The sequence below is a fragment of the Cydia splendana genome, chromosome 1 (assembly GCF_910591565.1).
Source record: "Cydia splendana chromosome 1, ilCydSple1.2, whole genome shotgun sequence".
Lineage (NCBI taxonomy): Eukaryota > Metazoa > Arthropoda > Insecta > Lepidoptera > Tortricidae > Cydia > Cydia splendana.
Window position 1 is genome coordinate 28,727,921 of NC_085960.1, and position 12,466 is coordinate 28,740,386.

Consider the following 12,466-nt stretch of genomic DNA (forward strand, 5'->3'; position numbering starts at 1 on the left):
ATAAGTTACATATTTATTTTCAATTAAGATTTGATCTCTAATAATCATAAACTTTGAGATGAGTTTAAATTGATGAGCGCCAACTGTCAATACAGGCTAAACTAAACAATTGACCTGTGTCAAAGTCACGTGCCTAAACTTTAGTAGAAAGTATACAAACCTATTTCGCAATTGGTTCTTCAGAATCCACAACTCGTCATTGCTTGGGAAGGAATCAGAATGACACCCCAGGCTTTGCCTTATCTAGATAAGGCAAATAATGTTTTAAGTCATTGCCTAAGGTAAGCCCTTTGAAAGCCCTACGTTGCTACAGAATTGTTTGTTCTGTTCTATTTACAGGGTTAAAATAAACTAGTTGTTACGGTAGTGGTTGTTATGCTTCCACTAGCATTTAGCTTTTGACTGAATCCTCTGTATATAACGTTGATTATATAGTCCATCAATTTAAAAGGATTATAATTAGGTATTATGTAATATGACAGCTACGGTACCTACTATCAGCTTTGCATAACTCCAAAATTTGGACAAGACCGCGATACCAGCACGCGTTCCCGAGATAAAGGGTCTTGAGAGACAGACGGACGGACAACAAAGTGATATTATAAGGGTTCCATTTTCTCCTTTAGAGGTACGGAACCCTGAAAAGTAAATTCGCTCAAAAGCTAAGCTATTAAATTAATACTAATTTGCCTCCTGCTGTAGACCTATTGACAGAGAATATCCTGGCGCGTAATTTACCACTGCGTAGACACGTTCCAAACGTAGCAAGATTTGTGCCTTTACAACTTGGCAGCGGCTGCCTCGGAAATTAAACCACACTTACATTGTATAGAGGAGTTAGTGTATTCCGGGAATTACGTAGGTAACTTTAAACGGGAAATTAGGATTGTACCTAAGCTGTATCCTTGGGGTGGTCCAGGTATACACAATTACCTACACGCAAGAGTTTGCTATACAGGGGGCGGATTTTTGAATTTCGACCGCTCGATTTCGTGTATTTCGTTCAATAATATCTCTACTACTAGGCATTTAAATTCTACTAATATAATTGAAAACGAGTAGTCAATACCACTCGATTCCATATTTATATCGCTCGTATTTCAAAAATTCGCATTTCGCCGTTTTTCACCGATTTTCGAGTGCCGAAATCGAGCGATTGAAATTCAAAAATCGCCCCCCTGATCGAGATCTTGAGTCCACCATACGAAAAATTGTGTACTTTTAACTACTCCAAAATTGTATTTGAATTTAAGTATAAAATTGCTTGTACTACTGACAAAGTACGATGACCCAGTGGAAGATTTTAAAACCGTAACGAGTGTAGCCATTACCTACTTTGACAAATGTAGATTTAAAATGTACAAACTAGTTAATGAAAATAATGAATGTAGGTACTTACAGTGTAAAATAATTGCCATGCGATAAATAAATAAGTTGCTTGTGATATTAACAATGGATTTGACAAGCAACAATTTAAACGGAAGTATATTTCCAGGGTAATTGTGGTAAAAGGTAAAAACCCGCGCTACGGCCATTTCTTGCGTCGCAAGTTTCGCATGGCGCATTTCTTTTGCCCCTTCTAATTTTCTCACTTTAAGAGGCCTTAAATGTAAGAGAGAGTATCACACCGAAAAATGGTTTTAGAGCCTTGCATTTTTTAGTCCTCCTATTACTAATTCAAAGCTAAACTAACTACATTCTAGACTTATGGATTTTTGGGTATCACAACTATCCCGAAAACCGATTGCTTTAAAACATCTATCATATACATTATATTGATGACGTGGAAACCTTTTGTTTCCAAAAAAATCTCGGGTGATTTCAATGTCGATCTATAGCCGCGACCATTGGAAAGGGTCAGGAAAAGTAATGAAAAGCGCATTTCCTCGTAAAATAATAAATTGGACTCGCACTTCGACTCTTTTATTTCAAAAGGACTTAAAGCAGCAAAAAACTACGCCACTTTCAACGTTTGTTGTCACAAAGCTCACTACTTCTAATGGGCATAAGTGCCAACTTAGGTCTTATACACACAGGCCATTTTGACCTTTCTTTAGTGAAGGGCAGACTTGACCCCGTTCCACTTCCCTAAGCCAAGAAAAATAGCCCCTTCCCAGTTAATCGGACTTTTTGTTTGAGTCGTAAGGACCCCAGAACCTATGGACCTATATATAGGTAAGTGTTATGAAAGTAGGTCGGAACATTAATAATTATTACCCCTCTTTCTTTGAGTGTCTTCGAGAACTTAATGTATCTAGATAAAGAATGATACGTGCCTGGGTTTCTGTTGAAAAACTTTTATTCTGCCCCTTCGTTTTTTGTTAGCTGTAATTTGTGAAAAGTAACCCATTTGTGGAGCGCATCTTACAAGGGCAGATAGGGTGAAGGTTTGTAGAACCGTTAAGACGCCATTTAAGTTCAGACTGCATCAGCGTCACTGCTGCAGTATTGCGGTGCGACATTGATTAATTATGCGATTTGCGCAGCAATGTCACGCCGCAATACTGCAGCAGTAATGCTGCCGACTTAATTACAGCAAGGAACGTAAAAGTTATTGCAGAGCAATCTGTCAATAAAAAACAACTACTTAAAAATACACATTTTATTCCAGTTTCATGCACATCTACAGTTTGTTTACTAAAGAGTAACAGTGTGATATCGTGCTGGGTCTCTATCCAGTCGGTCCTATAAAAACCTCCAATCTATACTAAACAATTACAAAACGTAATGTAAAGTGGTGACTAATGCGACAGGCTTGAGCAGTATATAAATAGGTACTTTGGAATACCGTATAGTATCGAGTCGATGACAGTAACTTTTTAATTGATTGATCATAGTTAACTGTTAACTATGATCAACAAATTAAAATCCGCGGCAACATCAGGAATGGCGCTAAAAATTAAAGCTCAAGGAATTTACAATTTTACATTTCTTAATTGCCAAAGAGACTTCCGACACTGCATTTTCTATGACGGGTACTTAATCGGTGATCACTGATCACGTGATGCTTTCTATAGAAAACTGAAGTATCGGACCCCGGCCCGGGCCTGCCGTTCTATCTACAAACATAATCGTACTGCGGCAACCACGCTATGTGTCCCATAACCATGTCCCAACACGGTTTGAAACACGGAGGTTTATTTAAGTATTATATACGTTTTAATAATAAATCATAACGTAGCCAACGTTATTTTTTTGGTATTAGTACGAGTAGATGGGCACGTCACGAACTTTTCATTCTGTCGAGACGAATATAAGTCTCATTAATCTAGACTGTTATTTCATATATGATTATTGTTCTGTTGCGACCTTAGCAATGTTTCTAGTCGAGCTTATTTTTTTTTATTCACGAATATAACATTGAGCTCGTAACTTTCTAGTTAGGTACCATATCTAGGATTTTACTTACCTAGTAGTAAAATCCTAGATACGATTGTAATATAAATTATTATTACCTATACCTACGTACTGACAAGCCTGTCTCATTATGCTAACGAAAATCAGTAAGAACTAGAAACCTATTTCGGTGAATGATTAGAGCACCTACATTTATGAGAGCAAATTTAACCAAGGTACAGACAGTTGGCAAAATTAATTTTCTAGTAAGATATCATTTTGTTCATGTCGGTAACATGCAAGAATACAGAACGTTCAATCCAAAATATGTTTGTAATTTCGCAATGGAAGAATATACTGGGAAACTTTATTATTCAATCTCGTCACTATCAAATTCACAAATTTTTTCAATAGATTCTTGTATGGAATACATTGTCATTTAAATATATTTCACTCTAGTATTCTTGCATGTGTGTTATACTTAACACATTCATAGTAGTTAGGGAGGCGAATAGGGGAATTTTCGGCAATACTCGAGCGTGGCAGCTTAAGATATGAGAGATACCTTAGACCTAATAGAACAACCTTGTAAAGTATTTAGCTCTATATGTAGTGACGCGCGCCTAGGATAGAGGATCAGATTAGTAAAAAAAAATGGATAGAGTGAAATACTCGAGCGCCTCAGATTAAGATATTGGGGGTTGATTTTAGTGTTTAAAGACTAAATTTAACTAATCTGACGATAAGTCCTTGACGCCGCCGAGTTATAGGGTCGCGAACTTGTAAAAAAAAAACGTTAATCCGGCATTCTCGAGCGCGATTTTTTTATTTTTTATTTTGAAGAATATAATCTAAAACTTACTAAAAATACAAAATCTGCCGGTTTCCGCATGACCGGAAGTGTGGAGGAGCCATTTCGTCTTCCTAAGAACGCGTTGCGGCATATAAGTCGCGAACGATACATTTTACAAAAAAAAAGTTTAAATAAACAAAAAAGGTAATTTTATTTTACACAAAAAAGGTCTCTTTACATTTTTGTCCAAAGTTAAAACTTTTTGACTTGAAGCATCATAAAATTCGGTCAGATTAAGAGAACCCACCAACATTTTTGTCAGATTAAAAAAATATGCTTTCAGGATACCGAGATAAACCTCCCCTATGAAAATCTGACGCGCTCGAGTATTTCAAAAAAACTTTTTTTTTTTGCATTTTCAAAAATTCATCGTAACTTATCGTCACGCCGAAATCGTCAGTTTTTTTAAAGGAAGCTTCCTTGGGGCCTACTTAACACCCCTTCCGAAAATCTGACGCGCTCGAGTAAATTTTTTTTTTTTGCATTTTTGACTACTTTATATGCCTACCCCCACCACGCAAACCGGCAGATTAGTATACCGTTGTTATCAGAGGCACTCGGGGCATACGTAGTATGAATATCTGACGCGCTCGAGAATGCCCAAGTAACTGTTTTTTTTAACATTTTTGTAAAACCGTACACGCCAAACCCACCGCTAAAATGGTTTTTGCCATACGAGCTTTTCTTTTCGAAATTATTTTATCTTTCGATTTTGATAGGTCTCGACGGCGCCGTTGAATTACGCCATTTAGCTACCTCGCCTCCCTAACTATAGTGGCTTCAGGTAACTTGAGGAGGAACGTGAAATTGAACCTGAATAAATATCTTCCAGTATATTTATTTAATTATTGCTTTCATTTTAAATAGTTAAATTGAGTTTTTCGTTAATATTATTTTAATACCCAAATTACCAGGTCCTTTGCAAGAATCCCCTTCGATTCATAGTTAAGTGTTTGGACATTTATATTGAAACTTCTTTGTTACAAACAAGAAATGTACAACTAACAGACGCCCCAAATTAATACTGTTCAAATACAAAAGATAGTGTCCATCGTTAAATATACATACGTAACACTTCCCTAGTTGACTGACTCTTTCATATTTCAAGCTTTAAATCGCTGCTCAGCTGCAATAGTAGGTATAGAATTGCGGAATTGTGTTGTTGGTTTTGATAAGTGTATTAGGTTTTGATTAGCGTGTCTTATATTACTGTTTGTGTTTAGTCCCTGTTAGTGAGTAGCACGTCTTTTTTCTCATATTCGTGAAGAATCTTTTATTATTGTTCTCTAAATGAATAATATGACACGAATTTAGTTTTTCTTTTTACATTCCGGAATAAATTATGTAAGTTATAATTTTATTATAAATATGTACTTTATCGAAATACATTAAGTAAAAAAGTTAATGTTAACTACACGACTAACGACAAATGTGTCTACTTATTAATCCGCTTTTAACTGAAACCCGCAAAAATGTTTATTTTGAAATATCAAAGAGCCAACCTTTTTCAATTAAGGGAGATACCCTGATATCGATTTAACTATACTTATTGATCACTACATAATTCCATTCGGAAAATGTCCATAGTAAAATCTAGTATTTACACTGTATTTACATTTACTAAGAAATCTACTTAATACTTATGGTCTTAAACTTAAAACATGAGTGGGTGAAACTTTGGTAGGTATTGTATTTATACGGCGCGAATGTCCAATTTTATACCTTAGGCTACTGACAATAAAGCACAAATAACTTTTTCTTACTCACGCTCAAAAGAATCAATGATTCAACCTCTTTCTACTGAGAATATTCAAGTCCCGCCAGATTACATACACGTTTGTGGAAACAAGCAAACCGCGCTGAATGTTCAAATTGATATTCAACTTCGAATCTTAGCATTATAAGAACAGTGCTTAGAATAGATCGTCCGTTAGGATCTCTACACAGGAGAAATTCATTGCAGCAATTTATTTTCTGCTTTTAGGCCGTTTCAGTCATCAAGAAATGGTTACAGCGTACCACAGGAGGTAATCCAGTAAGCAAGCAAAGCATTTTAATGGAACTTCCATTTATGACAAGAGGTTATCGGAAATTTAGTCAAACAATCGATTTTTACACACAGATTCGCATCTTTCGAAAGGTGAGATTAGTTTATAAAATTGTTTTACAAATACTACTAAGTTAATTACCTATTGTTTAAAATAAAATTAAATTCTGTTAAAATATAATTTTACTAAAACATTTACATTTACGGTTTGGCTTTGTGAACAAAACTAGGACACTTTATTTGATTTTGTGAACCAACTTTTTGAGAGCTGTCCCAAAAATAGCTATTATATGAACGATATTCAATTTAACTTGTGGAACAATTTTACTGATTGTTTAAAAATATTTACTAAGACTTGGACTACTTTCGAGAGCTGCTTATTTTAATGCAGTTACCTAAATACAATGGTTCCGCAGTCTTTCTGCTTTCAGAGAATTTGCATAATTCTTTAAAATAACACTTAATAAAAGGGAGTCAGGTTTCAACCCCCTTCTTTACACTAAAATGGGAGCACACTTTCAGGAATTCCTAAACAAAACTTTTTCGTATCAATTATGCCGTACAGTGTAAAAGCTTCTAAAGGTGACGTTCGGATATCAACTGCAGCTACATAATTCCTTGATAAATTGAGTGACGTTCACCGCCGCATTTATGACGTTCATTTAGTCACTCAATTTATCAAGTGAATTGACAAATACAGCGGCGGCAACAATGACGCCGCAACCGTAATGCAGTTGGAGCTGACATCCAAACGTCACCTTAACGGTACCCACTCGAACTTACAAACAATAGTATAAATTCAGTCGCTTTATCACTTCGCTAGCGTTCCAGATATTCTTCACGCATTGTCGTGTCGCCGACGTCACATATCGTTCGCTTCACCGACGTAGCCCTCATCCGGGCTTTCCGAACAGATGTCGGACGCGCATTTAGCGTTGGACACTTGAGGTAGCGGCTTGAGTACGGCCTCCGTGCCTTCCCCGGGTAATCTCTCTGTCGTTTGTGTATCCACGCATCTCGTTTCAACCTGATAACCGCACCGCCCCGTACCCTCCGCTATCCCTACAGGTACCATCACTGCACAGGTTCCCTTAGGATTTACCCAAGAGGAGCAAGGCTCAACCGGCGCGCAGCATGGTCCAACGGATTCTGTCTTATACCCCTCCGGCGGTGACGGCACAAACTCTTCGTTGTAATACACGGTCCCGTTTCCTACGTAAGCGATTTGTCGGTTCCGCGGCACGGGATACCCTTCTAATGTCCGCCTTACATTTGTTCCGTTAAGCATTTCTAAATTGGCACAAGGCGGCGTATTGAATTCCATGTCCTTAGCAAACTTGCATACAAGCTTTTGACCTTTCGGCCTATTGTGAGGCAAAGTTTGATAAAAAGGTCCTATTACGGAATAATTGGACATTATGGGAGGTCGGCATGGGTGTTTTGGTAGGCCGTAGTCGTAGGGGTAGCCTTCACTGTCAAGGAAGCAGCCGGGGTTGAGATGTACATCGGCCGAGTGTTGGTACATATTGTTAACGGGATTAGGCGGAATGTTAACGTTGCTGAGCGCCTGCTGGTCCTGCCACGTCACTTGCCGTGGCAGCGTAGGCGCGGAGAACGTCGTCTCCTCTTCGAATCCGTCACTCGCGACCTGTGCTTTGTACACAGAGAGCGCGGTGTTCTCGTTTTGCGCATTGTTAGCGACGGTTTCAGCGTCACTAATTAGGTCAGGGTTCCTGTCGACGAAGCCTTTGATGTTATTGCTTTGATACAGCTCGCTCGGCTCGTAGTCGCGGCCCTGCACCATATAGTGTAGAGAGTGTCGCGAGTGTGCGTTCACGATCACCGACCCGTTATTTTTTGTTAGCAGACCGTTATTCCGCGCCGCGGGCAACAGCTGGTTGCACAGCGCTACGTCTTTCCCACTTTCCTTCTTCTTACGACTTCTAGTGTCCGTTTTAAATTTTAGTAGAAAAACTGCTATTATTGCAATAAGTAGGACGATAATTAGAAAAACTATTGTAACTATTACCACTAAATGCCGCTGAGGAAACGTAACTACTATCACTACTGGCTCCTCTTTGACGATTATTTTTACAGTGTAGTTGGCCAGCGCCCGCCCTGCTGGGTTTTCGGCTAAACACGAATAAGTCCCGTTGTGTTCGTTACCTACATTATACATGAAAAGTTCACTTTTTTTCTCAGTTTCACCACTTTCCACATAATACATGTCTCGAATCTCCGATTGTTGATTTGAGGAATTGTGGATTACTAGTCCTCGGTACAACCAGGTCACTTTAGCCTCCGGGAAGGCCTTCACGACGCATTCAAGCGTCACATTGTGCCCCTCATTAGTTTCTAAATACACGGAGGCAGGCGTTAGTTTTGGCAAACAAGCCAGCTCGGCCTCAGCGACTGCGGTGATGGCGCGTTTCTGCAAACGCGCGGGGAGCGTGCAAATTGGCTCCACAGCGTGCGGCATGTTGAAATTTAACAACCACCCGTGCAAATCCCTCAAATGGCAGTCACAGTTCCAATTATTATTCTGCAGATAGATCCCTCGCAACGTGTCAGGGAATAAATTGTCACCTTTGATATTCGACAGTCTATTTCCATTCAATCGCAGCCATTCCAAATGATTTAAGCCGGAAAATGCGTCGTTCTCGATTGTTTCGATTTTACAATCGCTCAATTCCAGCGTGTTCAAGTAAGAAAGACGCTGAAAACAATGAGTTTTGATACTCGTTATAGGGTTGTTATTGATTGAAAGTCTCATCAGCGAAGGAAAATAGACAAAATTGGTCGAAGGCACGACCGTTAGATAGTTATTAGAGAGGTCTAACTCGACAAGATTCGCGAGTCCTTTGAACGCGTGGTTATCGATCTTTTGGAGCTTGCACCGCGGCAGATAGATCTTCTGCAAGTCGAGTAATCCGAGTTTTTGGAACGTTTCCTTCTGAAGGACTTGAAGATCGTTGCCCGAGAAATCGAGGACCTGCGTCTCGGAGTCGAGCGAGCTGGGGATAGTTTTGAGTTCTTTTTCGGAGCACTCGACGTAGCGCTTCCCGTTCTTCCACTTGCAAATGCACTGTTGAGGGCAGGCGATGGCGGGCACCAGGAGACACGTGGTGCACAGCGCCAGAAGACGCATGTCGAGGCTCACTCTCATCGTGTCTCACGCCATCCGCGTCTCACTCGCCGCGATCATTATCTGAAACAAACAAAAAACCGATTAGAACGTCGCCGCGGGCGTTGACATCCGAGCCTACCCATTGTTTTATCAGATCGGTCCCTATTCAAAGGAAGGATCATTGAATCGTTGTTACAAATAGATTTCATCCTCGAGTCCACATGTGCTGACGCGATCCTTGGCTTAATGTAACTCAGGTATATTTACGTTAGTTAAGTATAGAGAATATGTGTAATTATGAAAAAAAAAACACATTTGGAAATTAATTTCATCTTGACGAATTGTCTGTTCAGTATTATACATAGTTTTACGTCAAAATAAATACGAAGCTAATTGTTGTTATTGATTGAAAGTCTCATCAGCGAAGGAAAATAGACAAAATTGGTCGAAGGCACGACCGTTGGATAGTTATTAGAGAGGTCTAACTCGACAAGATTCTCTGAAGACGAATTGTCTGTTCAGTATTATCAAAAAGAATAGATAGTATAGAGGGGTCCTGTCATTGTAAATTTTGTAGTCACTGTAAATTTACTGCCATCTATCGACACACAACTAAAACTCAAAATGAAAACGTATAAAGTTATCAAAAAATGTATATATATGGATAAATGATTTTATTATTTTTATATCATTTTGATCCATGTTCATTCACTGATATCTATGTGTTAAAATTGTTAAATATGAAACGGTGTCGTCACGCCATCTAGCCGAGGATAGGCTAAAGGTGTGTGCGGCATCTATTCGAGAATGACTTTTACTTGAATTCCGAGGCACGTTTTTTCCTTAGACTTTATTCGTCTTATACGAAGTTACATATGTCTTTGGTATTATACATAGTTTTACGTCAAAATAAATACGAAGCTAATTACTGAAGTAAAAAAATTCAATCGAGGATTATGATTTTCGACGAGTGGTAGATTGTTTCATTTGTAAACATTGTATCACGAGATTGAGACGAGGGGTAAAGCAAAATACAACTTGAAAATGAAACACAGTATTAAAATTAAAACATAATTTAATTGGCTTAAATTAAAAGTAACGGGACTGACAGTGACGAAGGTTGGCGACATTGTTTTTTACTTATTTTGAATCAAATTGTAGGTCGACGGTTCGTCATCAAACGCTGGTAATTTTGGTGTTCCTCTAACTTTTCCTACATATTTTACTTGGGGAAGTAGCCAAGCTCATGCATTATTTAAGGGTGATGCATTATTTATGCGCATCGACCGCGCTATATTTTCTTCGCTTATTTGTAAACCTTATTTGTGATATTACGTTTGGGAAAAGTATCCTTTATTTATTGTTTCGTAAGTACGGTCATAAAATTCGCCGATATATCTGGTATTTATTTAACGCGAACTGATTTTCCGGGTGGTGAACTTTAATTACACTCAATTAAATGAGTTAGATTCTGATATAAATTGTTTGCATAATTGCGATAATCGGTTCAAATATTTAGATTTAAAACAGCTGGAGTGAGACAGCGTCTGAAGGTTCGATTCAAGCTTCCATTTGGTTTGAGTTAAGCGAGTATTTAACTCGGATAATTGTCAACTAGATACCTACTTAGGTATCAAAGGCTTAACATATTTAGACTAACCTACACAGATTCTACTTAGTTGAAAATTGTTTACAACTCCAGTGAATCGTGTTTGTTTAGCTAAGGAATATACATAATACCTATTCCCTGATTTCGTTGAAGCGTGATTTTCAATTGTTTGCGGATATTATGGGAAATCGAAACACGAGTTTATATTAGAACTGTTCGAGGAATTGTTTTACTAAACTTTTCGTGGGGTGGTTTGATCGAAGTTTTTGGGTGGTTTTAAGTACCTACTCGACATATACTTATTTGTAGGGTAACTTTCATTAATTTCGCTTTCGCCCTAAGTCTATTTATGGATCTACCACTTATCTCAGTCGGTTGGTAGTGAAGTTAGTTTGTATTTTTTTGGCAGAAGGTAGCTGAGCGTTAGGATTAATATTAGTTTATAATATAATATAATAGCATTATTTATGTCTATTACTTTTCATTGGTACAAATCTTGATTAATTTTAAAAAACAATCGTAATACACAAGAGGCGTTACTGTCGCCATAAATTTTAGCGTCTTTGCCGCTCGGGTGCCAACATGTCATTATTTTCAAAAGATTATTAAATAACAACAAAACGTAAAATACTTTACTAATGTTGCATCGGTACTGCATCTTGTTAACATTACAAGTTAACTATGTGCACCATTACTACATAGGAAAATAGGTTAGTAACATAAAAATTCACATTGCGTGATGGACGCGGCGCGGCGTCATGTCTAAATGTGGTCATTAACTGACACGAAAAAGTTAACAATCAGATCGCAAGTCATTAGAAACATGGACCATCTTAAGCGTTTAGGTCCAATACAAAGCAATTACAGGCACAGAAACCCTTCTAAGGCTGTTTACACAGGCTTTGATCGCAACTATGTAAATTGCGGGTCCTGTTTGTGCAACCAGTCTATGGAGGATAAAGCCTCCCTTGAAGGTAATATTGTCAGACGTGATGCCGCTTTTAACGTGCAATCTTTAGTCGAGGGCGGAGATAAAAGGTACACGGGCAAAAAGATCCAATAAATCTAACTCCATAAAAAAATACGGGATAATGTTACTTATACAATTCTAGTCCAAAAACAAGCTCAAAGTTTTTGGTTGCCGCGCGGCACACCGGTGACCGACTTTTGTATGCAAAATTACGGCGCGGTGTTCAACGTGTTAATGAGCCCCTGTGTTGCGTGTATGTATGTACTGTACGAAGGTAATTACAACGCAACGTTATAAATGTATACTAATTAAATGATTAAATATGCAATTTTTCTTCTTTGAAACAAAATATCGCAATTTGACCCTGATTTAATATTGCGCTGCACCATTGACACTCTTTTAGAAAGGTCTTGGCGGGTTACAGAAAAGACAAACAAAATTAATACCTAATTTCCTTTACGACCCAGATACATACGACCCACCTGACTCGAAGGGAAATGACAAATCGATAGTCATTTGTCAAA

At 38.2% G+C, this 12,466-nt stretch overlaps 1 protein-coding gene across 1 annotated transcript in view; it reads right to left on the reverse strand.

The window, feature by feature from the left end:
- Positions 1 to 6,439: 6,439 nt before the first annotated feature.
- Positions 6,440 to 12,466, reverse strand: part of LOC134797074 (uncharacterized) — a 120,010-nt gene continuing 113,983 nt past the window's right edge. Inside the window, exon 2 of the mRNA XM_063769300.1 lies at positions 6,440 to 9,444. Coding sequence (XP_063625370.1) covers positions 7,099 to 9,402 — 2,304 coding nt within the window. The 5' untranslated portion in view covers positions 9,403 to 9,444 and the 3' untranslated portion in view covers positions 6,440 to 7,098. The remainder of the gene's footprint in view (positions 9,445 to 12,466) is intronic.